General features: G+C 44.8%; 1 protein-coding gene across 1 annotated transcript in view; it reads right to left on the bottom strand.

Moving 5' to 3' along the window:
• Positions 1-24758, bottom strand: part of LOC124795393 — a 58181-nt gene that overhangs the window by 13978 nt on the left and 19445 nt on the right. Inside the window, exons 2-3 of the mRNA XM_047259405.1 lie at positions 504-606; positions 220-414 (exon numbers count right to left, since the gene is read on the bottom strand). Coding sequence (XP_047115361.1) covers positions 220-414; positions 504-597 — 289 coding nt within the window. The 5' untranslated portion in view covers positions 598-606. The remainder of the gene's footprint in view (positions 1-219; positions 415-503; positions 607-24758) is intronic.

Below are 24758 nucleotides of genomic sequence, written 5' to 3'. Positions count from 1 at the left end.
TGCACAAAGGATGTTTGAGAAAAATGTGAAAATTCGTCTGCTAGCACCTGATAGTTATTGGCCCATTAGATTTTTTTCCCGCTTATCGTCTTCGAACGGGTTGATGTAGGATCTTCTACCCTCTCTACAATTTTGAGCTTATGGATTTCTGACCGCCTGTAATTCAATACAAATAAATTCCGTGCTGGGGATTGCCGCTTCCACAGCTAGCAGCGTTACCTCTGGCGATGCGCTGCTTGATGAACTCGTTCTCCTGAGGCGTCTCTAGGGAGACGGCGTCCATGCAGTGCCTGCGGCAGATGTTCCTGGCGTCGAGCCAGTCCACCTCGAGGCTGCGCGTGGGCCCGTGCTCCCAGCTGAAGAAGTAGGCGTGGGCGACGCCGCGCGCGTCGCGGTACGTCGCGTGCCGGACGCCTGTCACACAGGGAGCACACGCGATGCTTTAGTGGCGCCGCGGCTGTCAGCGAGGGGGTGCGTAGGCTAGGCGTGGCTGCGGTACTCACGGTTGGCGCAGCTGCGCGGGTCGGGCAGGGCGAGTCTGCGCTGGGCGGCTCCCATCGCCGCCATCAGCACCAGCAGCAGCAGCCGGCGGACCATCGTGGGCACCTGCAACACGCGGCTGACGTCACTGCTGAGCTACGGGCTCACGTCACACATTCGCACAGCATACTCCATGCTGCATTATCCAGTCAAAAGTCTCCAGACACTCCTCGGCAATGCGGAGTTGACCGTTAGACGTTACGAGAGGTGGACTCGCCAGTACAGAAGCAGGCGGGTCAGTAGAGAAGCAGTAACAGCGTAATGGGTCGGTTAGGAGACTTCAGTGACTTCAAACGTGGACTACTTGTTAAATTTCAACTGAGTAACAGCCAGGAACATTTCAACCCATCTAAAGACGCCCAGATCTACTGTTGGTGACGTGATTGTGGAAATGCGAAGAAACAATCACAGCTAAACCGAGACCAGGCAGACCTCGTATATTGAAGGGCAGAGGGCGTCGAGAATTGCCGAGGGACATTGTAAAACATCCCATCAAACCTAAACTACACTACTGGCCATTAAAATTGCTACACCAAGAAGAAATGCAGATGATAAACGGGTATTCATTGGGCAAATATATTATACTAGAACTGACATGTCATTACATTTTCACGCAATTTGGGTGCATAGATCCTGAGAAATCAGTACCCAGAACAACCACATCTGGCCGTAATAACGGCCTTGATACGCCTGGACATTGACTCAAACAGAGCTTGGATGGCGTGTACAGATACAGCTGCCCATGCAGCTTCAACACGATATCACAGTTCATCAAGAGTAGTGACTGGCGTATTGTGACGAGCCAGTTGCTCGGCCACCATTGACCAGACTTTTTCAGTTGGTGAGAGATCTGGAGAATGTGCTGGCCAGGGCACCAGTCGAACATTTCTGTATCCAGAAAGGACCGTACAGGACCTGCAACATGCGGTCGGGCATTATCCTGCTGAAATGTAGGGTTTCGCAGGGATCCAATCAAGGGTAGAGCCACGGGTCGTAACACATCTGAAATGTAACGTCCACTGTTCAAAGTGCCGTCAATGCGAACAAGAGTGACCGAGACTTGTAACCAATGTCACCCCATACCATCACGCCGGGTGATACGCCAGTGTGGCGATGACGAATACACGCTTCCAATGTGCGTTCACCGCGATGCGACCATCATGATGCTGTAAACAGAACCTGTATTCATCCGAAAAAAATTACGTTTTGTCATTCGTGCACCCAGGATCGTCGTTGAGTACACCATCGCAAGCGCTCCTGTCTGTGATGCAGCGTCAAGGGTAACTGCAGCCACGGTCTCCGAGCTGATAGTCCATGCTGCTGCAAACGTCGTCGAACTGTCCGTGCAGATGGTTGTTGTCTTGCAAACGTCACCATCAGTTGTCTCAGGGATCGAGACGTGGCTGCACGATCCGTTAAAGCCATGCGGATAAGATGTCTGTCATCTCGACTGCTAGCGATACGAGGCCGTTGGGATCCAGCACGGTGTTCCGTTTTACCCTCCTGAACCCACCGATTCCATAATCTGCTAACAGTCACTGTATCTCGACCAACGCGAGCAGCAATGTCGCGATACGATAAACCGCAATCGCTATAGCCTACAATCCGACCTTTATCAAAGTGGGAAACGTGATGGTACGCATTTACACGAGGCATCACAACAACGTTTCACCAGGCAACGCCGGTCAACTGCTGTTTGTGTATGAGAAATCGGTTGGAAACTTTGCTCATGTCAGCACGCTGTAGATGTTGCCACCGGCTGTTGAATGATCTGAAAAGCTAATCATTTGCCTATCACAGCATCTTCTTCCTGTCGGTTAAATTTCGCGTCTGTAGCACGTCATCTTCGTGGTGTAGCTATTTTAATGACCAGTAGTGTATTTACTATCGAATGAGGCAGAATAGTGGATAAGAGACTCGTCGCCCTAATGCAGGTGTGTTCAATTGGCTCTGAGCACTATGGAACTTAACTGCTGAGGTCATCGGTCCCCTAGAACTTAGAACTACTTAAACCTAACTAACCTAAGGACATCACACACATTCATGCCCGAGGCAGGATTCGAACCTGCGATCGCAGCGGTCGCACGGTTCCAAACTGTAGCGCCTAGAACGGCTCGGACACTCAGGCCGGCCCTGATGCAGGGTTTTCGTTGTTTGTCTAACTTGATTACAGTCAATACTGGGATGGTACTTTCAAAAACACCACCATCGATTTCCTGCCGTAGCTTTGTCTAACCAGAATTTGCGCTGCATTTGTCAGGTCTCACCAACGTGAAGCTGAAGAATAAAAATGTTATTTCTTCTTTTATTATATTGAATTATTTTCTCCTGAAGTTCCTTAAACGTTGTGATTACTGGAGTGGAGAATTTGTACTTCGTCTCAGGATTGAAAATACAGTGATTTAACATTGAATGACATGAAGTTCTAATTGTGTGCAAAAAAAAGCAGAACAACAAAGAGAAGTTGTCGGCTCTCAGTTTCTCTCTTACACACTCATTTACGAGGCGTATTGGGAAAGTAAGGTCCAATAAGGAGCGAAATTGAAACCACTGTGAAAATCCGATGGAACTTTGCACAGATGTGTTGGGTAGTGTGTTTAGTGTTCCTGTCCATTTCTTCACGTCACTCTTTTCAGTTCAGAACGCAAGGTGATCACGTAGGAATGCCTAAAACAACAGTCTCTCCTGCCATGTATGTGGATCTGGTGAGAGATTTCGCCTGAAGCTATGCAGCCCACATAACATAAATGTCAAGTGTTTCTTTCTTCAAGACAACTGGCAGCCGTTTTCTGCAGGGGCAATGACAGCGTTTTCGATGGAAATGTTTGATCACCCACAATACAACCTTTAATTGGCTCCCTCCGATGTTTACCTCTACTCATATGAACCGCTGGCTACGAAGACGACATTTTGGCACAGACAAGGAAAGGCAAACCAGCGTAGAAAATTAGCGAAAAACACAGGGGGCTCCCTTCTGTGACGAGAGTACTGGAAAGTTTGTACAATGCCACGTCAAATGCCTAAGTCGGAGCGGCGATTATTTAGAGAGATAGCTGGAAGGCGTGGCTAACTGTTGCGAATAAAATTTTTTTGATTTTTCACTGTGGTTTCCATTTCGCGACCGATCGGAACTTTCCTTCGGAACAGCCCTCGCATGTTTCTTTCTCTACCAATGCTATCAACACTACCGGTAATCCTATCGTTTACTGCGTCATTTATGTACCAAAACAACCAACCCGTAATTTTGGTAGACCGCAACACCAGGTAACAACTAGCGTGGAGGCATACATATCTCTGTGTTTGCCGCGTGTTACACTTATGATGAGCAGACTTTAACAGCTTATTACCTCATTGCTTAACTATGCAACACGCCACACGGGAGTGCTGAGCGGGACACGGACACAAATCGTGCAGGCGTATGTTGGCGGGGAGAGTGTTGGTGAAGAGTTCTTGCTCGTTTCTGTCAGGGAGATGTTACAAAAAACGCGAATGCAGTCAGCATCCTCACATTGCGTAAGGGGTAACATATGGTGTGCAGCACATCGGATCCACGTAACTCCCAGACGAATTCAAAAGGCACTTGCGCCGCCTGTTTTCATTAGCAACGTCTGTGTCAACGGGATACTTAATTAAGTTTTACGCGAAAGCTGCCGACAAGAAGAGGAGGAAGCGGGAAGAGTGTCGGTGCCTGTAGACAATGGAGACGGCGCCGTTGCGCCAGACGCTCGCAGCCGACCCGGAACACTCTCGTGTGGGCAGGAACTGGCGTGTTAGCTCTTGGGAAAAACGACTCCTGCATTAACAGAGAATGCAGCGAGATAGCGCGCCGCTGATGTCCCTCCCTATCTCTCCCTCAGAAAGAGAGAGAGAGAGAGAGAGAGAGAGAAGGGCTGCACTCTGCGTGTGCTCGTTCCCTCCGCAACATTCCCACGTTCCCTGCGCACTCGCCGCCGCTTTCACCCCAGACACTTCGCGTATTGCATCTGTGATGACGCCACAGTTTCATCCCTGTGCTGTGAGCTAATACATACGACTGTAACGAATCATCTGACGTAATACGTCCTCATTACTTTCTTTCTCGTTAAGGATGAGCGACTGTGACTCCTACGGTATTGCACCATCTTCTGTGTGGTAAATTATGAAACGACGATGATTTTCTGCAATTTAGCGACTCTACTGCTTGAATCTGTTAGCAGCGTTTAATAAGTTTTTACGCGTAATTAACGAGGTTTCTCCGGTAATGGCGAGGGTACTGAAATAAAATGCAAAGAGGGCGGGAATATAGTGCGGTTTTGAAATTTGAGAATACTGCGTGCAACGGAGTTCCATCTCCGTTGGCCTAAAATTTACCCTCTTCTCACTGGACAGCTAAGGTCAATTGAAAAAATTTCCATCCGACATATTTCACTAGAAGGAAGATTTTGTAAGACGGTGATTTGGGGAGAGGGAAGGTGAGACTGGAGGAGACGTGAGTATACTCTGGAAACAACGGATATATTATTTTCCGTACCGATCCAAGACATTCTGTGGTGTTTTTCCATAATGTTACCAGAAAATTATTTATTTAATTAATTATTTGTGTTCAGAGCAAGGAATAATGTATAAAAAAAGAATATATATGATGTCCTAACCTGGAGTATAATCTTTGTCCTTGTTGTTGTTGTTGTGGTCTTCAGTCCTGAGACTGGTTTGATGCAGGTCTCCATGCTACTCTATCCTGTGCAAGTGTCTTTTCCCAGTATCTACTGCAACCTACATCCTTCTAAATCTGCTTCGTGCATTCATCTCTTGGTCTCCTTCTGCGATTTTTACCCTCCACGCTGCCGTCCAGTACTAAATTGGTGATCCCTCGATGCCTCAGAATATGCCCTACCAACCGATCGCTTCTTCTAGTCAAGTTGTGCCACAAATTTCTCTTCTCTCCAGTTCTATTCAGTACTTTCTCTTTAGTTATGTGATATACCCATATAATCTTCAGCATTCTTGTGTAGCACCACATTCGAAAGCTTCTATTCTGTTCTTGTACAAACTATTTATCGTCAACGTTTCACTTCCATACATGGCCACACTCCATACAAATACTTTCAGAAACGACTTCCAGACACTTAAATCTATACTCGATGTTAACAAATTTCTCTTCTTCAGAAATGCTTCCTTGCCATTGCCAGTCTACATTTTATATCCTCTCTACTTCGACCATCATCAGTTATTTTCCACCCCAAGTAGCAATACTCGTTTACTACTTTAAGCGTCTCATTTCCTAATCTAATTCCCGCAGCATCACCCGATTTAATTCGAATACATTCCATTATTCTCGTTTTGCTTTTGTTGACGTTAATCTTACGTCCTCCTTTCGAGACCATGTCCATTCCGTTCAGCTGCTCTTCCAGGTCCTTTGCTGTCTTTCTTAGTATAAAGATAATATAGTATTCTCTCTCTCTTCCCTTGTGACCACCATTCCACGAACAGCTCTGTATTCAGGTCCGGTATTAAAGTACTAATATTTCATTTAGTCGGTGTCACAACATATATTATTATTGTTAAATGATAGTACATCTTGTCATTTGTAAGATTAGGGCTTCCTGTGTCAAATCCTTTAAGATTTCAGCTTTTAGCACTACGGAGAAGAAAAACCATCTCGAAGCGCTTCCGTGCCTAATGAACGCAATACGCGCACTTCAGTTTACAGATTTTATTTCACAGCATCACGTTGCAGAGGAACGCCGCAGCATTAATTTATTTCATTTCAACTTAAGTGCAGTCCTTGCAAAAAGCAGCGTATCTCAAGTAGGTACATAACAGTAATTTAATCTTAGCTGGACTGACTGCCCCGTCTGCTTATGCAGCGTCCAAATAATTTCAATTACAACCGTGCTTGAGGCATGTTAAGAAAGTTTATTAATCATAACAACGTTTGTGTGATTTTTTCCAAGCCCTAAGATTATCTGGAAAGAGATAGCAGGATTATTTGAGGACTTACAGAATACGATTAAATACGGAAGCTCAGATAACTGTAGTTTATCTCATAAAGAACACCTAAGCACGAGCGGTCCGAAGCTAAATTCTACTAAATAGGCCTCAACCATTTAACAATCAAAGCATTAATAACCAAATTAAATAATTTAAAACCTCGTTGAAACATTAAAATTCTAAGTAGTAGTCTTTCGTCTGTGAACAACAACCGGTCGCCTCTGTGAGAGGGCCGGCCGCGGTGGCCAAGCGGTTCTAGGCGCTTAAGTCCGGAACCGCGCGACCGCTACGGTCGCAGGTTCGAATCCTGCCTCGGGCATGGATGTGTGTGATATCCTTAGGTTAGCTAGGTTTAAATAGTTCTAAATTCTAGGGGCTGATGACCTCAGATGTTTAGTCGCATAGTGCTCAGAGCCATTTGAACCATCTGAACCTCTGTGAGAGGAAAGCGTATCGGTCTTACATGAAGCAGAAATCTTTACCTGATAAATGGTTGTATCCCTGTCTGGTCTTATTTATAAAACTACTGAACTGCCGCTAACTGAAATCGTTCCACACTGAATAGCATATTGAAAAACTGCTGATTTTTCGAAATTGCAAAATTTCTTATGGTTAAATAGTATCCTGACAAATTAAATATGTTGAAAAAATAATGGCTTTACTTGTGATCTTATAAGGAACGTGCTGTGTGAAACCATCAAATTTTCTTTCACAGCATTGCGATTACAGAGCAAAACTGTCTCGTTTCTGTAGGGAATTAACGCTCTGACAACACAGAGATAATTAATTGTGAGACCTATATGAGATTTACGGACCTGCAGTAGTGGTAACATCGCTTCCCTTTAGATGACCGAAGTTAAGCGCTGCCGGGCTCGGCTTGCATTTGAATGCCTCTCTGTCCGGGTCCGCCGAGCGCTGTTGGCAAGCGCGGCGCACTCACTCCTCTTGAGACCAGTTGACGGGCTGCTTGACGAGAAACAGCGGCTCAGATCACGAAAACTGGCAACGATCGGGAGAGCGGTGTGCTGACTACACACTCCTCCATATCGGCATCCGGTGACGCCTATCGGCTGAGGATGTCATGGCGGCCGGTTGGTACCGTTGCGCCTTCCTAGGCCTTTTCGGTCGGAGCGATACATAAAAAGATAAAAAAATGCAAGGACGTTATGATATCTCGTCTTTGAATACAAATTTCAAAAACACAGAGGCAGGGATCCTAGAAGTCTTATTGTTGTTTGTTAACTAGTCCGGGTAGAAAAGATTGATGTAAATTATTGATTAGCATGTAAAAGAGAAACCACTAATCATTCCATCCCACGATAGGTTTTTGCACTTATAATGAATATACGAAGTGTAGCATATTAACAAATGACCATGGAGATAAATGTCCACATCCAATTACAACGACACAAAAAAAGTTTCCAGAAACTATGGAGAAACGTCGTGTGGAGTGGATAATCATCTTACACGTTATAGAAGTCCATCAATATTCCAGGCGAAATAGATTATGACTTATTTAACGGGCCGGCCGGTGTGGCCGAGCGGTTCTAGGCTCTTCAGTCTGGAACCGCGCGACCGCTACGGTCGCAGGTTCGAATCCTGCCTCGGGCATGGATGTGTGTGACGTCCTTAGGTTAGTTAGGTTTAAGTAGTTCTAAGTTCTAGGGGACTGATGACCTCAGATGTTAAGTCCCATAGTGCTCAGAGCCATTTGAGCCATTTTTATTTAACGGAATACATAGTCCTCATTGAATCATCTGACAGAGAAAGAATCGTAATTACATCAGAGTTTCTTAGTACACTGATTTTATTTTCTGAAAGCGTAAATATCGAAACATATCGTGCAGTATTTGATAATAGTCATTCTCAAACTATGGTAACGATTCGAGAGGGTGGCAGTCAATATTGCTATTGCATCATCCTGATTTAGGCTATCCGTGGGTTTCCTAAATCGCTTAAGGCAAATGATATAGTTGTTCCTCTGGAAGGGACAATGCCGATTTTCTACCCCGTCGTTTATCGAACCGAGTTTGTGCATCTTGTCTAATGACCTCATCGCCGAAGGGATGTTAAACCTTATTTTATTTTTTTTTCTTCTTCAGAACACCGACAAACTGTCAGAGTTTGTAACATGGACAAAAAAAATGTACTGTTACCATGGGCTCTAAAATGCGTACCTTAAAAGCTAAGAACGCTTGTTCAATATAAGAAATATGTTTCACAATCCTGAAGATGAAGAAGTGCTCGGCTCTTAATTTATATACTTTTTTCCTTGTTTTGGTTCATACTACCAACTCTGATAGCTTGTCAGTGGAGATCTGGTTCATCCTGTATTTCGCACAGGGGTAATTTTAAGCCATGTACCGAGGCATACTGCCATTTCTCCATTGTCCGTACAACTGCAGAATGGGAGACAGAGCAGGTAATGTTGATGCAACAGTGCCTCTCGCCATGCAGTATGTGATATACAGTGTGCAACAAAAACATACCGGCGAACTTTGTCACAAAGCTTAGCGGTCTTTGCAGTATTCTGGCAGCAGTGAACTCGTTAGGAGCCACCTAACGTCGTGAATATTATCAGGTCGTTCTGGTTGCCACGTACAAACGTACATCGAGGAGGTAGCCTAGTGCCAGGGTTTCTGGTTATAACCTCGACGCCCTGTAGCCTAATTGGTTGACATAGGTTCCTCTCCTCAAAACGCTCCTGAAGATGTGCTCTCGAAGCTCGCCTACATATTTTTGCTATACACTATATACGTGTTTCCACCCTTTAACCGAGGCGATGTAGATGGATGCCATGCGTAGGGTACCGGTCCGATTCCCAGTACAGCGAGGGACTTTTCCTTTGTGAGAGAACTGGAATGGGATCCGCTCAGCCTCGTGATGCCCACTGAGGAGGTACTTGACTGAGTAGTAGGGACACCAGGTCTGCTAGCCCCACAACGGCCGGGAGAGCGGTGTGCTCGCCACGCCATACGGCATGCAAGAGACGCCATTGCCTGATGGACGACACGGCGGTCGATTGGGCACGGCTGGGCTGTATGTGGCCAGAACGGCGCAGCATTTTATATAGAACCGAACTGACGTAAATTCGGGGGATTTTCAGAGATATTTATGAATATCTTGGTATAAGAGAACCATAGTCTCCAATAGCTCGCTACAGAGGAATAATGTCATTGTTATTTAGTCGATTTGTTATTCCAAATATCTCTGTTTCTCTGAAAATACTTTTACAACATTGTTAAACCCTTAATATCCGATCACAAAAATACGCAACACAGAAAACAGAGTAGTGCAACAGCTCCCAGATATAACCGGTACACCGTTATCACAGTTTGTTAAATCCGTTTTGTCAGTACCCAGTACCCAGCAGGTATTGTTTCAAATGTCGACCACCATTGTTGCGGCAGAGCGTGCAGACGCACGTCGGCAGTCTTGTAGGCTCAAGAATCCCAGAAGTTAGGCGTAGTACTTCCACACCTGCGACAATCCTAACAACGAAGGCCTCGTCAGTACCGATCGGAGTCTTGTAAACTAGGCTCTTCCCTTGCCCACAGAAGAATAGTCTGGCGACCGAGCTGGCCTTGGAACTGGATCACCGGGATCATTCCACTGTTGTTCAAACGAAATGCAATTACTCTATAACGAGACACCGGAGACCACGGGTCTCACACACAAAATATCCCTGTATTGGAAGGTGATATTGTCTCATTAGCGTCATCTGGCAGCGACAATAGAAAGCAGGTCTTCCACAAGAAGACATACAAATGCTGCAGAGCTTGCATAGCGGAATAAGGTAAGGCGGTGAAAAGAAATTTAGAAAGGGTATTGTAGTTGTTGTACGGTGTGAACAGCAGTGAATCGTGCTTGATGCATTTTCGCAGAGGCTAACTATTCTGCAAGTGTCTATCACAGTTTGTGACACATGTTGATACGAGAATCAGTTACAGGAGGTAATAATAATTCCGTGTTACTCATACCGAAACCTCCAGATGTCAGACTCTCAGATCGGTACCGAATGTTGTACGTCAATAGCGTATCAACCAAAACTCCGATTTAGTTCGTAATATGTGCAGCAGTCCTCCAGAACGGGCGTAAACGTTAATTAAAAGTAATACAGATGTACGGAACACATCAAAAGCATAACTGTCAGGAACTCACGCATTTTGCATGCTTGGTAAGTTGGTACAGCGGTAGAACCACGTACCAAACGTCCGTGGTTCAATCCCGACTGGCAGCAAATTCTTTTTACTGTATTATGCATGAAAGTGTTATATGGGATGACGTGTTTATGACTTGTAAAAGCGCTGTTCGGAGCTTACAGCAATGTTCTCTTGGCATTCTGCTTTTGCTTCGTTTCTGTGAAAGTAGTGCATATATGGAGTACATTTGTAGTTTACAGAATATACAATCAGAACGGCAAAATAAATAAACAATTGCCTTCTCACAGTCCGCGCGGCTCCTCCCGTCGGAGGTTCGAATCCTCCCTCGGGCATGGGTGTGTGTGTTATCATTAGGGTAAGTTAAAGTTAGATTAAGCAGTGTGTAAGCTTACGGACCGATGACCTCAGCAATTTGGTCCCACAGGATCTTACCACAAATTTCGAAAATAAGAAACAATTGCATCACAAGTGCGGAAGCAATGGTAATATTAATAATTAATAATAAATAAAATAATGAAATCGATAATAAGTACATGACGTTCAGCAGGCCGGGATGGCCGAGCGGTTCTAGGCGCTACAGTCTGGAACCGTGCGACCGCTACGATCGCAGGTTCGAATCCTGTCTCGGGAATGGATGTGTGTGATGTCTTTAGGTTAGTTAGGTTTAAGTAGTTCTAAGTTCTAGGGGACTGATGACCTCATATGTTAAGTCCCATAGTGCTGAGAGTCATTTGAACCATTTGAACATGACGTTCAAATAACGAAGCGAGAGCAGGCTGCCAAAACAACATTGCTGAAAACTCCGAAAAGTCCTATTACATGTAGCGAAAATGTTCTTCCATACAAAAGTTTCATGCGTAAACAGTTAAAAAATTACAGTCAGTGGGATTCGAAAGCGGGATCTTTGGTACGACGGCCGAACGCTCTACCTTTTCACCCACGCGAGATCTACAGAACAGTAACACATAGATTTGCTTTTTCTGTGTCCCTTAGCTCTGGTGCTACGTTTAATTAGCGTTTACGAATCTTCCACTCGACGACAGCCACAGCACGAACTAAATCGGTGTTTTGATTCATACTCAATCGACATAACACGTTCGATACCGTCTTGAGTGGCTGACACCTGGAGCAGCAGTACGATGCAAGTCTTTGAATTGGACGTCCCTTCGGCGACTTGCGTGTTTTTAACCTTCACCAGTAAACCTGTTAGGGAAAGGGGATCCACAGATTAAGTGGAATCCGACCCACGTGTCGTTCTTGGCGAATCTTCACTTTACTGAGAGGTGACTGAAATATCCCGTGTCCCGAACGGGATTCGATCAAACGACCTTACGGTTTGGACGTGGACACTTTACCATTTGACCGCTAGACCAAACAGTTACAGTTTAAGTACACTACTAGCAGAGAACACCCGCCTGCTCGTGTAGTTGTTTCACTGTTTGCATCAGTGTGGACTTGCTTCTCGTTCGAGCTGGGCGCGCGCAGTGCGAGCAGGTGAGGCGGTGCAGAGATAACCGGGGCAGCAGTCGGCCAATAATTCGGACCGGCGGTCGGACTCGGCCTGGAGCGGGCAGCTGTACGCTCCGCTTGGCCGTGTTTTTTCCGGCCGTGGCCATCCCGACGGCGCAGCCAGCGGCCGCGGGCCGGCCGAGCCACTTCCGCGTCGATGTGTGCCACTGGGCCGGCCGTACGGTACCGCAGCCGGCGGCGGCACGCGCCGGCCCAGCACTGCCGCCCGCACGTAGCGCCGCTCCTATTCACTACTCTACGACACCTGCCGCAGGTCAGCTCCAGTAGACGATAGCCTAGACGCTCCGGTAAATCTCGCACTGACCTGCGCCTTAAACCGCGAACCAGCGGCTGCCGCCTACCTCGTCAGTGACACAGTGCTGGCACGTGTCGTAGCTGCAGAGACTTTCTCTGACATTTAGAATCGCCTTATTTTGATAAACTCAGATAACTTTACGTCCAGCAGCGAAACAAAAACAAATGTTGTTTAGCTACCTGAGGGTCATGAACCAGTAATGACAGCCTTTCTTGTAACTTTGTTCGTCACCACTATACAGAGTACTGTATTTGCATCAAAGCGATGTGAAGAGTCGCCAAGAACGACACGCGGGTCGGATTCCACGTTAATCTGTGGATCTAATTTCGCTACCATGTTTACTGGGGTAGGTTAGAAACACAGCTGCTGAGCCACACTGACTCTCGTACCCATATCTGTCGCAAACGACGATACACAGCTATAGAATAGTGAGCCTCTTCGAAAATGCTTCGAACATGACTCACTGCTCTTCACAACGTACAACAAAGTACAACACCATTTCTAAATTGCTTTTCAGTACCTTCTCTTATTCAGCTATGCAAGCTCCGCAATACACTATGTGAGCAAAAGTATCCGGACACCCACAAAAATATACGTTTTTCGTATGAGGGGCATTGTGCTGCCACCTACTGCCAGGTACTCCATATCGGCTACCTCAGTAGTAATTAGATATCGTGCGAGAGCAGAATGCGGCGCTCCGTGGAACTCAAAGACTTTGAACGTGGTCAGGTGATTGGGTGTCACTTGTGTCATACGTCTGTAGGCGAGATTTCCACACTCCTAAACATCCCTAGGTTCATTATTTCCGATTTGATAGTAAAGAGGAAACGTGAAGGTAGACGTACAGCACAAAAACGCACAGGCTGACCTCGTCTATTGACTGACAGAGACCGCCGACAGTTGAAGAGGGTTGTAATGTGAAATAGGCAGACATCTATCCACACCATGTCACAGGAATTCCAAACTGCATCAGGATCCACTGCAAGTACTCTGACAGTTAGGCGGGAGGTGACAAAAGTTGGATTTCATGGTCGAGCGGCTGCTCATAGCCACACATCACGCCGGTAAATGCCAAACGACGCCCGCCTCTCTTGGTGTAACGTGCTTAAACATTGGACGATTGAACAGTGGAAAAACGTTATGTGAAGTGATGAATCATGGTACAAAATGTGGCGATCCGATGGAAGCGTTGGGTATGCCCGGTGAGTGTCATCTACTTGCGTGTATAGTGCCAACAGTAAAATTCGGAGTCGGTGATGTTATGGTGTGGTCGTCTTTTCCATGGAGGGGGCTTGCACCCCTTGTTGTTGTGCGTGGCACTATCACACCACAGGCCTACATTGCTGTTTTAAGCACCTTCTTGTTTCCCGCTATTGTTGAGAAATTCGGGGATGGCGATTGCATCTTTCAACATGATCGAGCACCTGTTCTTAGGGCATGGCCGGTGGCGGAGTGGTTACACCACAATAACATCCCTGTAATGGACTGGCCTGCACAGAGCCCTGACCTGAATTGTATAGAAAACCTTTTGGATGTTTTGGAACACCGACTTCGTGCCAGGCTTCATCGACCGACATCGATACCTGTCGTCAGTGCAGCACTCCGTGAAGAATGGGTTGCCATTCCCCAAGAAACCTTCCAGCACATGATTGAACGTATGCCTGCCAGAGTGGAAGCTGTCATCAAGGCTAAGGATGGGCCAGCACCATTTTGAATTCCAGCTTTACCGATGGAGGGCGCCACGAATTTGTAAGTAGTTTTCAGCAAGGTGTCCGGATACTTTTGATCACAAAGTGTATTTGTCTGTCTTCTAGTGATAGTCCTGCTTTCTATTTTCGTGGCCAGATGACGCTAATACCCCAATATTACCTTCAAATACAGGGTATTTTGTGTGTATTTTGGTACGAACAGTAACTGGATTTCATTTGAACGACAGTGGAATGGTCACAGTGATCCAATCCATGGCCAGCTTAGTCGCCAGACGATTCTTCTGGTGCCACGAGAAGAGCGTAGTTTACTAGACTTCGGTCGTCTCTGACATGGCCTTCGTTGTTAGGATTGTCGGAGATGTGGAAATACTTCTGGGATTCTGGAGTCTGCAAGACAGCCGACGGTACGTCTGCACAGTCTGCCATGATGATGGCGCTCGAGATTCTAAACAATACCTGCAGGGAACAGCTCTGAACTTGTTACGTATAGTACTGGGCACTGACAAAGCAGAGCTAACAAACTGTGCTAACAGTGTACGGGTTTTTTCTAAGAGTTGTTGAGCTCTTCTGTACTGTGTGTTACACATTTTTGTGATCGCAAATTGAGGGTCTAGGGGTGATCACGTCATAACGAACAACTTTTGTCTGAAACAATATATTCGCTCATGCTTCCTGGTGACGCTAAGATTCTATTTATCGAATGCCCCTGTCCTGTGATGACGATATTTCACCGAACTAGTGCGGTCTACTGACCAGATGTGCTCCATCTACGCAGTACCCCCCCCCCCCCCCCCCCAGAGTAAACTAACAGCAAATTCGACAAGAAAGCCTTCCGAATGAGTGTCTCTAAGGGAAGAAAGATATTCTAGATGCGAATCAGGAACTATAATTTTGTTGGGCCTAACCTGTAGGGGGCAGTCAGATGAAAAATGAACACCGGTCACTACTGGACCATGGAATAGTTCCATTCAAAAGTAATTACCTCATTCGTTAAGGCTTTTATCCCAAGGGAAAATGGGACGATCAATTCCTGTTTTGTAGAACGCGGTCGGCTACTGACGGATCCACGACGCGGCACCCACTCCTGCACTCCTTTGAAAGGGCACGGCCGATTTCCTTCCCCATCCTTCCCTAACCCGAGCTTGCGCTCCGTCTCTAATGACCTCGTTGTCGACGGGGCGTTAAATACTAATCTCATCCTCCTCCTCTCGTCTGCCAGTGGTCTAAATGGCTTAAGGCGTGTGATAATTAACTTTGAATGGAACCAGTCGATGGTCTTGTTGTGGCAGGTGTTTATTTTACATTTGACTGGCTCTCATGTTTCATGCCGAGCAGGTGGCTGGATTATAGGCAACAAACATTGCATACATACGCCGCAGAATGCTGACGACTTGCCGCCTCACAGGGGCATAACCAATAATAAAGGACGTCTAGCGTGGCTGAGAAGCGTCGGTAAACATGTTGTCTCTAAAAAAAAATCCCCCATGATGTGATCCACCACCCCTAGACGTTTGATGCAAACATTTTGAAACATCATACACAAACAGCACTACATTTTTTAAAAAAAAATAGCAGTCCATGTTTTTAATTCGGTAATTAACTTCTTCTGCTCAAGACCAGTTCAAAAACATATCACAGTGTACCATTCAAGTAAAAATTACGTCAGCAGAAACATAACACAAACTTGATTTTGATTCTCCCGTCTTAGCTGAAAGTGCAGGTAGCCGGCCTAACATAACTAGTCCATTTGCTGGATCTGACAATAAAAAAAGTGGAAACACATGGGAAATGCACACTGATCATTCAGTCAAGCGTTTTCAGTTCAGGATTTGTGTGATTACAATGCACACTAACGAAGATATGGTAGAATATAATAAGGATGGAACTGGCGACGTGTTAAAATAGAATGTACACTGAATTTAGAAATGGCAAATTGCTGCTCAAGGTGTTTTGTGCTTACGTGTGGACTCATTCCAACAAAAGCGAGAACAGTAACTTCGGCGGCTGTTCCAGAGCGAGTTCCACGACGATTTCGTTGCCTTGGGTTGAAACTCCACATCTCCTGAAGCGTCACAGCAGTACGAGAAAACATCGGTCCCGAAGGTGTACTCACACAGACCTTCAACGGAATAACGGGTAACTGGATCACCTGTGTGCCTTTTCATTCTGTTTCCAATTCTTTACTATTAACTCCAGCAAGTGGACTGAGTTATGTCACTCCTGCTTCCTGCAAGAGAGTGAAAGTCAGTTTTGTGTTACGTTTTTAATAATATCATATTTACCTGAATGGTTCACTGTGATGAGATTTCGAACAGGTCCTGTGGAGAGGAAGTTGATTACTAAATTAAAAATATAGGCTGCTGTTTGGAAAAGAACTACAGCTGTTCTTCGTAATGAACAAAGTTACGACAAAGGCAATCATGCTGGTTAATGTCCCGCTGGTATATAAACAAAATTTGCTTGACACATTTATTATTTTGCCCTTGGTAGAAAAGATATTTGGGGTGATCGACATGGATGCGACGCGCTGTGTACTGTGTCTTGGGACCTGCAACTGTGACGGAATCAATCTTAAGCTGTGCATCGGAGTGTACGTTGTAATGAATCGTTATGAAACAACTATAGTCAGGACTGCGAATGGAACTCTGACAAGTGTTTTTCGGGGAAAACACTTACCAGATGAGCGTACTTAAGAGCTGCGGTTCAAAGTTCCGACCTGTTGGTACCTCTCACCTAGTATTCCAAATGATACAGAAACTCTTCTGCGCGTTCTGCTCGGCTAATACAGTAGGGACAAAAAACAAGGTGTACCAAAAAGAACAATCAGATTTCACAGGACGGTATTTTCTTCATGAATGAAGACAGAAAGTTGCGGTAAATCTTTTAACTCATGCATCGAAGCTACAAGATTACCTTGGCACCACTTTTTAGTTGCCGGTTCATGTGGTTGCCAGTTGGAGTGTAATTAACTCGCTCCCTCGTTTTCATTTCCCAATGTGTTTCGAGTCGAGATGGTGATAATACAGCAGCAAAACGCTCCCTGGCTCTCCGTTTCAACAGGTGCTATCCAATTACATGTGTATATCGTGACTTTCAACGAGGGTACGACACTGCACCTCATTGCCCTCCAAGGTCGCAAGATCGCCTGATCTCACGGCACGTTTATGGTGGTTTCTGAAAGTTTCCGTCTCTCTGCCTCCCTTTCCAAGAGCTTAGGGCGAACTACGACGCTGCATAGCAACAGCAGTGACTGCAGAAACTCCAGCCACACTCGCAAAAATGTGGGACTATCGTCTGGAAGTTCGTCGTACTTCCAGTGACGGGCACATTGAACATTTGTGAAAGGTAAATAAAACTTTGATCCTAAACGTAACTAAAAAAATACCCTATCATAAACTGCAGATGCACGTAAAAATTTGCCATTGTAAACTCGGATGATTCTTTCGAAAATGAATGCTTTAAAACATTACGCGTAAGTCAAAATGCACCCATAATCTCTCTCTGCTTTCATGTAGAAAGTATACTCCTGTGAATCAGATGAATGTTCTTGAAATAACCATTTATAAAGCAGAAATGGTTAGGAACACATACAGAATAGTTCCATCGTTTTCAGTGCAGTGTACCCAATCGAAAAACTTCTAGACATTAATATTGTTTACTATAGCAGGAGTCGAGGACGTTCGCTTGCAACAATATTGTCTACTTGTGGACAGTCTGAAGCCTTCAGTTTGGCTGTACTGCTCAACCAAACTAAACAGAAGGAATGGGTTGTCCACTTTAAAAACACAGCGGTTTCGTTCAAGATAATCGTGATTGTAACTGCTTACACACTTTTTGAATGTGTTTCTGGAGGACGATATATAACAACCAGTATTACATTCTATGTACAATAAAAGAAAAATAATGAAACTCACAGCGCGGATATAGCACAATCACCAGCATTCGAAATGGCTACTTATGGCATAAATTCACTCGCTCTAGGCCTCTTTACCGAGATTGGATTACGAGGCCTTATCATTTTCTAATGTTTACTGGGCGACCATTTTGTATCCAGTGACAATAACGGTTTCCTATCTTACTGAAGCAAAATATTCACAACAACATAAGATTCATATTGTCGTTGTATGTAAAAGAATCACCAGTGTATCGCCGAGAATATTTATTGTTGACTTTGTTGCTACATTACGTACGTGGCAAAGAGTCACTCAAAATCAGTTTTTACTTCACATTACTATATAACCGCCGAAATGTTACCCAGCTACCACGCTTCTACAAGGAAAACGAAAAGCATGACCTATGAAAGTTCATGTAACTTACTAACTTTATCACAACTCTTTCAATGACAGATAAAAGTCTAATTCTCTGAACGAAGATAGCTTTCATGTTGTATGAGGCATGTTTAGATGTTATTGTCTCTGATAAATATCCTGTAGCATGTGAAAAACAACCAGGTCATCAGTTAAGATGTTGCATTCAATACAACGCCTGTTCCGAGGATTATAGGCTCATCAGCACACTTTGTGGAAACGAAAATACACCGAGCACCGCAACTTTGTTCAAGCGTTAAAGTTGAATTGTTGTGGCTCTCACCACGAGTGATTTTGAGAAACCGTTGAAAATCTTAATGAGCAGAATCAGACGAGCTTCCAGCCGCACAGCTCTCAAATACTAAGTTAATTTGTAACGTCAATGAACCTTGACAGTGGTTGCAGTCTCCAGCCTGTGCACCACATTTTATCGAATGTGTATTGATTTATACTAGTATTCATTTCGACTATTTTCCCTCTTTTATTTCACAGTCCCTGGGAAGAGGACGCAATATAGGTGTATGCAAGTAACGCTCTCATCAGTCCGAAGTTAGTTTTGAACAACAACAGTGCCTTACTAGGCATGGTCCTGTTGGAGGTGGTATTCCGTGCCTTGCTTCGACCTCAGACCTGAATTATCCACCGAGTTACAGGAGGACCCACGGTTGTTTAACGTGGATTTCGAACTACGGTACAACTCGGCATTTTCTCACGTCAGATACCACCAGAGGTGAAAGAGGAATAAGATAAAATTTTTTGGACTGACCGGGCATTGAACCCAAGACCTGTGGATTGGTAATAAAACACCTTATCACGAATCCATCTAGCTACACCTACATACACGTAGTGTGGAGAACTCAAGTAATAAACCGTCAGAGCGCACCAGACTTTTTTTTATGGGCGCTTGAATAAAATTTTGCAAGGATCTTTCAGCATTTAGGTGTTTTTTTAAACGTGTAACGACAATGTCGAATACCCTACTTCAACAACGTCCTTAGCCGAGGTCGGTAACTCCCGCCTGTGCAGTAGCGCTCGACTCGGAGGTGGACTGTTCGAATTCTGTTGGTGGAAGGAAGTTTCATCATTGTTATATGGCTGGTAACGCTGCGTTTACATGAGGCTCTCAAAACCGGATTTCTTAAACTTGTTTCCCAAGACCGCTTCGGGTTGTTCACCTAACACTGCAATATCGATTCTGGAAATGCGATTCTAGCTATCCGATTTCCACATCCAAAATCGATTTTCGCCCCCATGTAAACGTACAGCCTTTCCTGGGACCTGACTTCGTTGTCAGGTAATGTCTTCTTTCTAAAAAGTTACGGATAACCTGGACGCAGTGGCATTTTGTGCAGCAGAAGAAAAGTAAAAAAAAAATTAGGCTGAACTTGTAATATTTAATTGGAGAGACAGCCGTTGTGTTGGCAACATCAGAAACCGGAACAGCTGATTTCCGAACGCTATTTGTTTAAAACAACTGGCGATGGGGAAACCGATATTTGATCTGTCTAGCAAAACCGCTTCAGGCCTTAAGATGTAAACACGATAGCAGAAAACCTTTTCCGAAATTCGATCTTCGTCTTCTGGAAGATTTGTCGCTAGTAAACATGGCGTAAGAGATGGAGAGGTGGCGTGCAGTAACGACTCACGAGACTTGCCTTGGTTCAAATGCCTCTGAGCGCTATGGGACTTAACTTCTGAGGTCATCAGTACCCTAGAACTTAGAACTACTTAAACCTAACTAACCTAAGGACATCACACACACCCATGCCCGTGGCAGGATTCGTACCTGCGACGGTAGCCGTCGCGCGGTTCCAGACTGTAGCGCCTAGAACCGACTCACGAGACTAATCGCCAATGTCCCGTACTAAATTACAAACATGTCCACTGTGTCTCACGAAGTGATTGCACGTGATACTAAACATGGTGATTCACCCTGCAGTTGGGGATGTTCGGCTCGGCAACCACCTGGTGCTACTCCAGGGGAGTAAGCTACGACCCATGACACCGTACTATATATACACACATTACATGAGCTTCAGCCACTTAAAACTGTTATACACTGCGAAGAAACGGTTATTTTCCCCAGAGGAAGAAATCCCTTTCTGATTAGGCGGCTTCGTCTACCACTCGCGGTTCTTCCAACTATGTCATACGACTCTCCTTAGATTTCTTTCGCTCGCTTTACTATTCTGTTTTTGCAGCCTCCAATTTCAGCGAATTTTGGGAACCACATCCCCGTAAGGAGAGTTGGAGGAATGTACTAGCAAAATTGAAGCCGCGAAAGCTGCATTTGTGTCTTACCCTTATCACTTAGCAGGTAAGAGCGTCGTCTGCGAAAAGTCTCAGGAAATTTTATGTTTGCGGTAGAGTGCACACTTTGTTTACTGAAATCCTGTTCTACTTTGTGTTTTCTTAATCTGAATTTCTAAACGACTAACCCAGTGCATGTTCCCCTCGCTGGATGCCTACCTAACGGCTGCCAGAGGCAACAAAATTTTAATTTTCAATATTTCATAGAGTTATTGATAAAAATTAAAAAAAATTAAAATCCTGTGAGAATCTACTCATTAAAAGCTATAAGCTTATGACAACGATTTAACACAATAAGTCAAGTATTATATTTAGAGACTGTGTGGATGCCTTGAGGCAGCGTGATCACGCCGTGCGTATTATGCAGACAATATTCATCAAGTATTGGAGAATGACTGCACTTAATAACTTCCAACAAAGTTTGCAAATAATTTCAAATATTTGTGAAACTTTTCGGTCGCTGAAATCCCGTCCTCGATCCCACCTCCCTTTCCCCACTAAATGATGGAATGAAGAAAGTTTCTGCCGGCCGCTGTGGATGAGCGGTTTTATGCGCTTCAGTCTGGAACCGCGCTGCTGCTACGATCGCAGGTTCGAGTCCTGTTTCGGGCATGGATGTGTGTGATGTCCTTAGGTTAGTTAGGGTTAAGTAGTTGTAACTCTAGGGGACTGATGATCTCAGATGTTAAGTCCCATAGTGCTTAGAGCCACTTTCTGAAAAAAAGTTTCTCGCTTACTGCATTTTAGCAGTTCATGTAATAAAACTGCAGTATCAGGCACGACGTTTTTATTTATCAGTTCTTTACTACTAATTCTATTCGAAACACATTTAACAGACAGCATGCACATGTAACACTGAATTATATCAATGTAAGACGTATAGTTTGGAAGATATGACGTTTTATACATGGGAGCTCGATTCTTTATAGAGTCAGGCGTTGGAGTTCACTAGTTACAATGTTATTTGATGTCCCTGATCTTCGTTCAGTCTTCAAAAATTACATTAACTAACTCAATTAAAGGAAATCCATGAGTAATGCCTTTCCCGGTAATTAACCAATTTTGGCAGAAACAGCTCTGTAAATGCCTCGTTATCGAGAGTATTAACTGCTAACGCAAGAAGCAATTCCCTGTTCAAGAGTCTTACTTGTTTTTTTCCCCCTTAATAATACGTGTCAGACGGTCAAAATGGGGAAGTTGTAAAACTAAACAGCTAACATGGCCCGAATCCTATAATGGAACAAGTGTGTTGAATCTGCTTAGAAGGGAAAGCGAACAGAGTTCGGCGATAGCGGCGAATGTTGCCTCCCTGACTGGCATGAGGTCAGAGAAAGAGAATGAGGGAGAAAGCCCGCCCATAAGCGATCCGGGCGCAGCTCCGTAATTTCAGGGCTGCCAACGGTGTCAGCGGGTCAGCTGGCCGCAGGGCGCCCCGTCCCGGAATGCCTGGAGAAACCGACGCGCCGGCCGCTCACATCCTGCTCGGGCTGGCCAGCCTCTCACCCCCTTCCACCTAACAGTTTTCCCCTTTATCTGCCACGTGGGGTTGATAAAGCCTCGAAGTGGCTGTTCGTGTACTCCGGGTTTCTAACCTCAGTGGCATACCACATTAGTCACGGATCCTGGTTGACTGCGTGATCTCTCGTGCAAGCCTTCTTGATACAGCCCTTGAAGCTAGAATCGGACGATGTCTGCGAAAAGAAGTGAAATCCACACAAATACGTTTTCATACACAGTACATTCATTAGCTTCCTGGGCAAATTATTAACAATACCCTTAAATGAGCACACTGGTCGCTTTGCGGCGCTGTAAATGGTGTAGAACCTAGCAATCACGTGACCATCCACCACCGATGTAAGTGAAGTCAGTAAATTTGTGCATAAGCGCCAACTGGTTGTATGGAACAACCGAATGAAAATGGGTCCTTTGGGACACTTGACAAAAAAAAACGTAAAGGAGCGAACGTCCTTGGACGTGCTCATCACCACACCGCACATGAAATGAAATGATCGTGCTGCATTGAAGGTTCGGAGACCCATCTTTTTTTTGTTTATCTCATTTTGTTCGTTGCGGACGTCTCATGACACCTGTTCAAGTCCGTAGTTGACACATTCACTCAGATTTTTTTTTTTTAATTGCAGAGGATAGCTAACCCTCTGACTGAAAACGCTGAGCTACCGTGCCGGCCCTAAATGACATCCACTGCACCAATCACACAGCACCAATCGGGCAAATTCGGTCGCCGGGTTGCAAGTCTTATTTCAGCTGACGCCACATTGGGCGACTTGCGCGTCGGTGATAACAAAATGATGAGGAGGACAACACAACATCCAATCCACGAACGGAACAAATCGCCAACTCTGCCGGGAATCGAACCAGGGCCCGCTGCATGGTAGGCAAACAGGTTAGCACTCAGCTAAGCGGGCGGACTCATCGTAAATGAAGTTGGGCTACCCTATTTAGCGCTGAAACAAGGCGAACTGTTCAATGTGCCTATAAGGAATGATATGCTACCCGCAGCCTACAACAACACGTAAAATACAGTGGTTCGTTTGGAACCTGGATGAGATGGACCTGCATTCGATGATAGCAGCAATTTTTGTGGTGTTAGAAACCGATTCTCATTGGCATAGCGTGACACTCATCTCTCTTACGTGTCGGTTGGGTCTTTTTTCGACGACGACATTTAAACACGAATATTTGAGGTAGGGGTTGCTGAGGAGACGAACGAGCTTATATATAGAGCGGTAACTGTGCCACCGGACTGAATACAACCGACAAAGTTCTTTATGGGGAGGACAAATCTGAGCAAAGAATGATGTTACGATTTGTTGATAGTTTCTATTTTGGGACCGTCTAATTACAACTGAATGTCGCCTTTATTCTTTGCAAGCCATCTTCAGTGGCAGATTTGATGGATGTTGGTTTACAGCATGAGTTTTGGTTTGTCTGTTATCGCTGCTTCACTGTTTTTAACTGCCATCTGAAATTTTGTTTTCGGTCTTCATAGCACGGTCCCAACATACGGTAATAATATATGCAACTAAGGATGACAAAGGATGATGTATTTGTTACATCTCAAATAGGAGTTTATGACGAGATGAATATGTAGGTATTTGGGTCTTCCGGCGTTTCACAACTAGGAACACGAAAAAGGTATCGATACGTCTTAAAAAGAAAAAAAAAGGTACATTCTTTTCAACCTCGTAATTTTACTCATACTTCATAGGAGGTATCTTATCGAATGAACCTAGTAATGATTTATTACAATTATATTATTTACCGATATTTTTGCCCGCGGGAGTCAGTTCCAACATATTTATCAACTGAAGATGTGAACACCAGGAGACCAACAATAGAACGAGCGGTGTGTATGTGAACGCGTGTAGGGAAACAAATCGTCAATCTCGGCTACGTTAAGTTGACAGTTCGTTCACTTGGAATCCATTTGTTTCCACGATTTGACTTACTCATTTGATTTCACAGTACTGCTAAAAACAATTTAAGCGCAAGAATGACTGAATCTGCAGACAGATTGGTCCCTACCAAAAGTGAAACTTGGCAGTATTTTAATAAACTGCATAGTAACGAAATGAGGCGCAAAATCTGTAAAAATATCTGGCCTTCGCGCAAATACTTTAAATATGTAAAAGCATTAACCAAAGCACCCCACCACAACAGTAAGGTAAAATTGTTTACTCAACAAGAAAGTAAGAGAGCGAAAAGAGCGTTACATGTTTGTTGCTATAAATGCATGAGTGCATGGATGACGTAAATAAAAAACAAGGTTTTGAGATAATCGAGATTCAGCACCTGCCTTTATCAATGCTGGATGATCCTTTAGAGCTGTGGGTAGACACGAGAGTCTTGCGACTTCAGTGACGTCCAAGCGTTTATTTTCACAGTGAGTGAACACGTTATCACAGCGAGGTAA

The sequence above is a fragment of the Schistocerca piceifrons genome, chromosome 4 (assembly GCF_021461385.2).
Source record: "Schistocerca piceifrons isolate TAMUIC-IGC-003096 chromosome 4, iqSchPice1.1, whole genome shotgun sequence".
Classification (NCBI taxonomy): domain Eukaryota; kingdom Metazoa; phylum Arthropoda; class Insecta; order Orthoptera; family Acrididae; genus Schistocerca; species Schistocerca piceifrons.
This window is presented reverse-complemented; position numbering and strand designations above follow the sequence as displayed.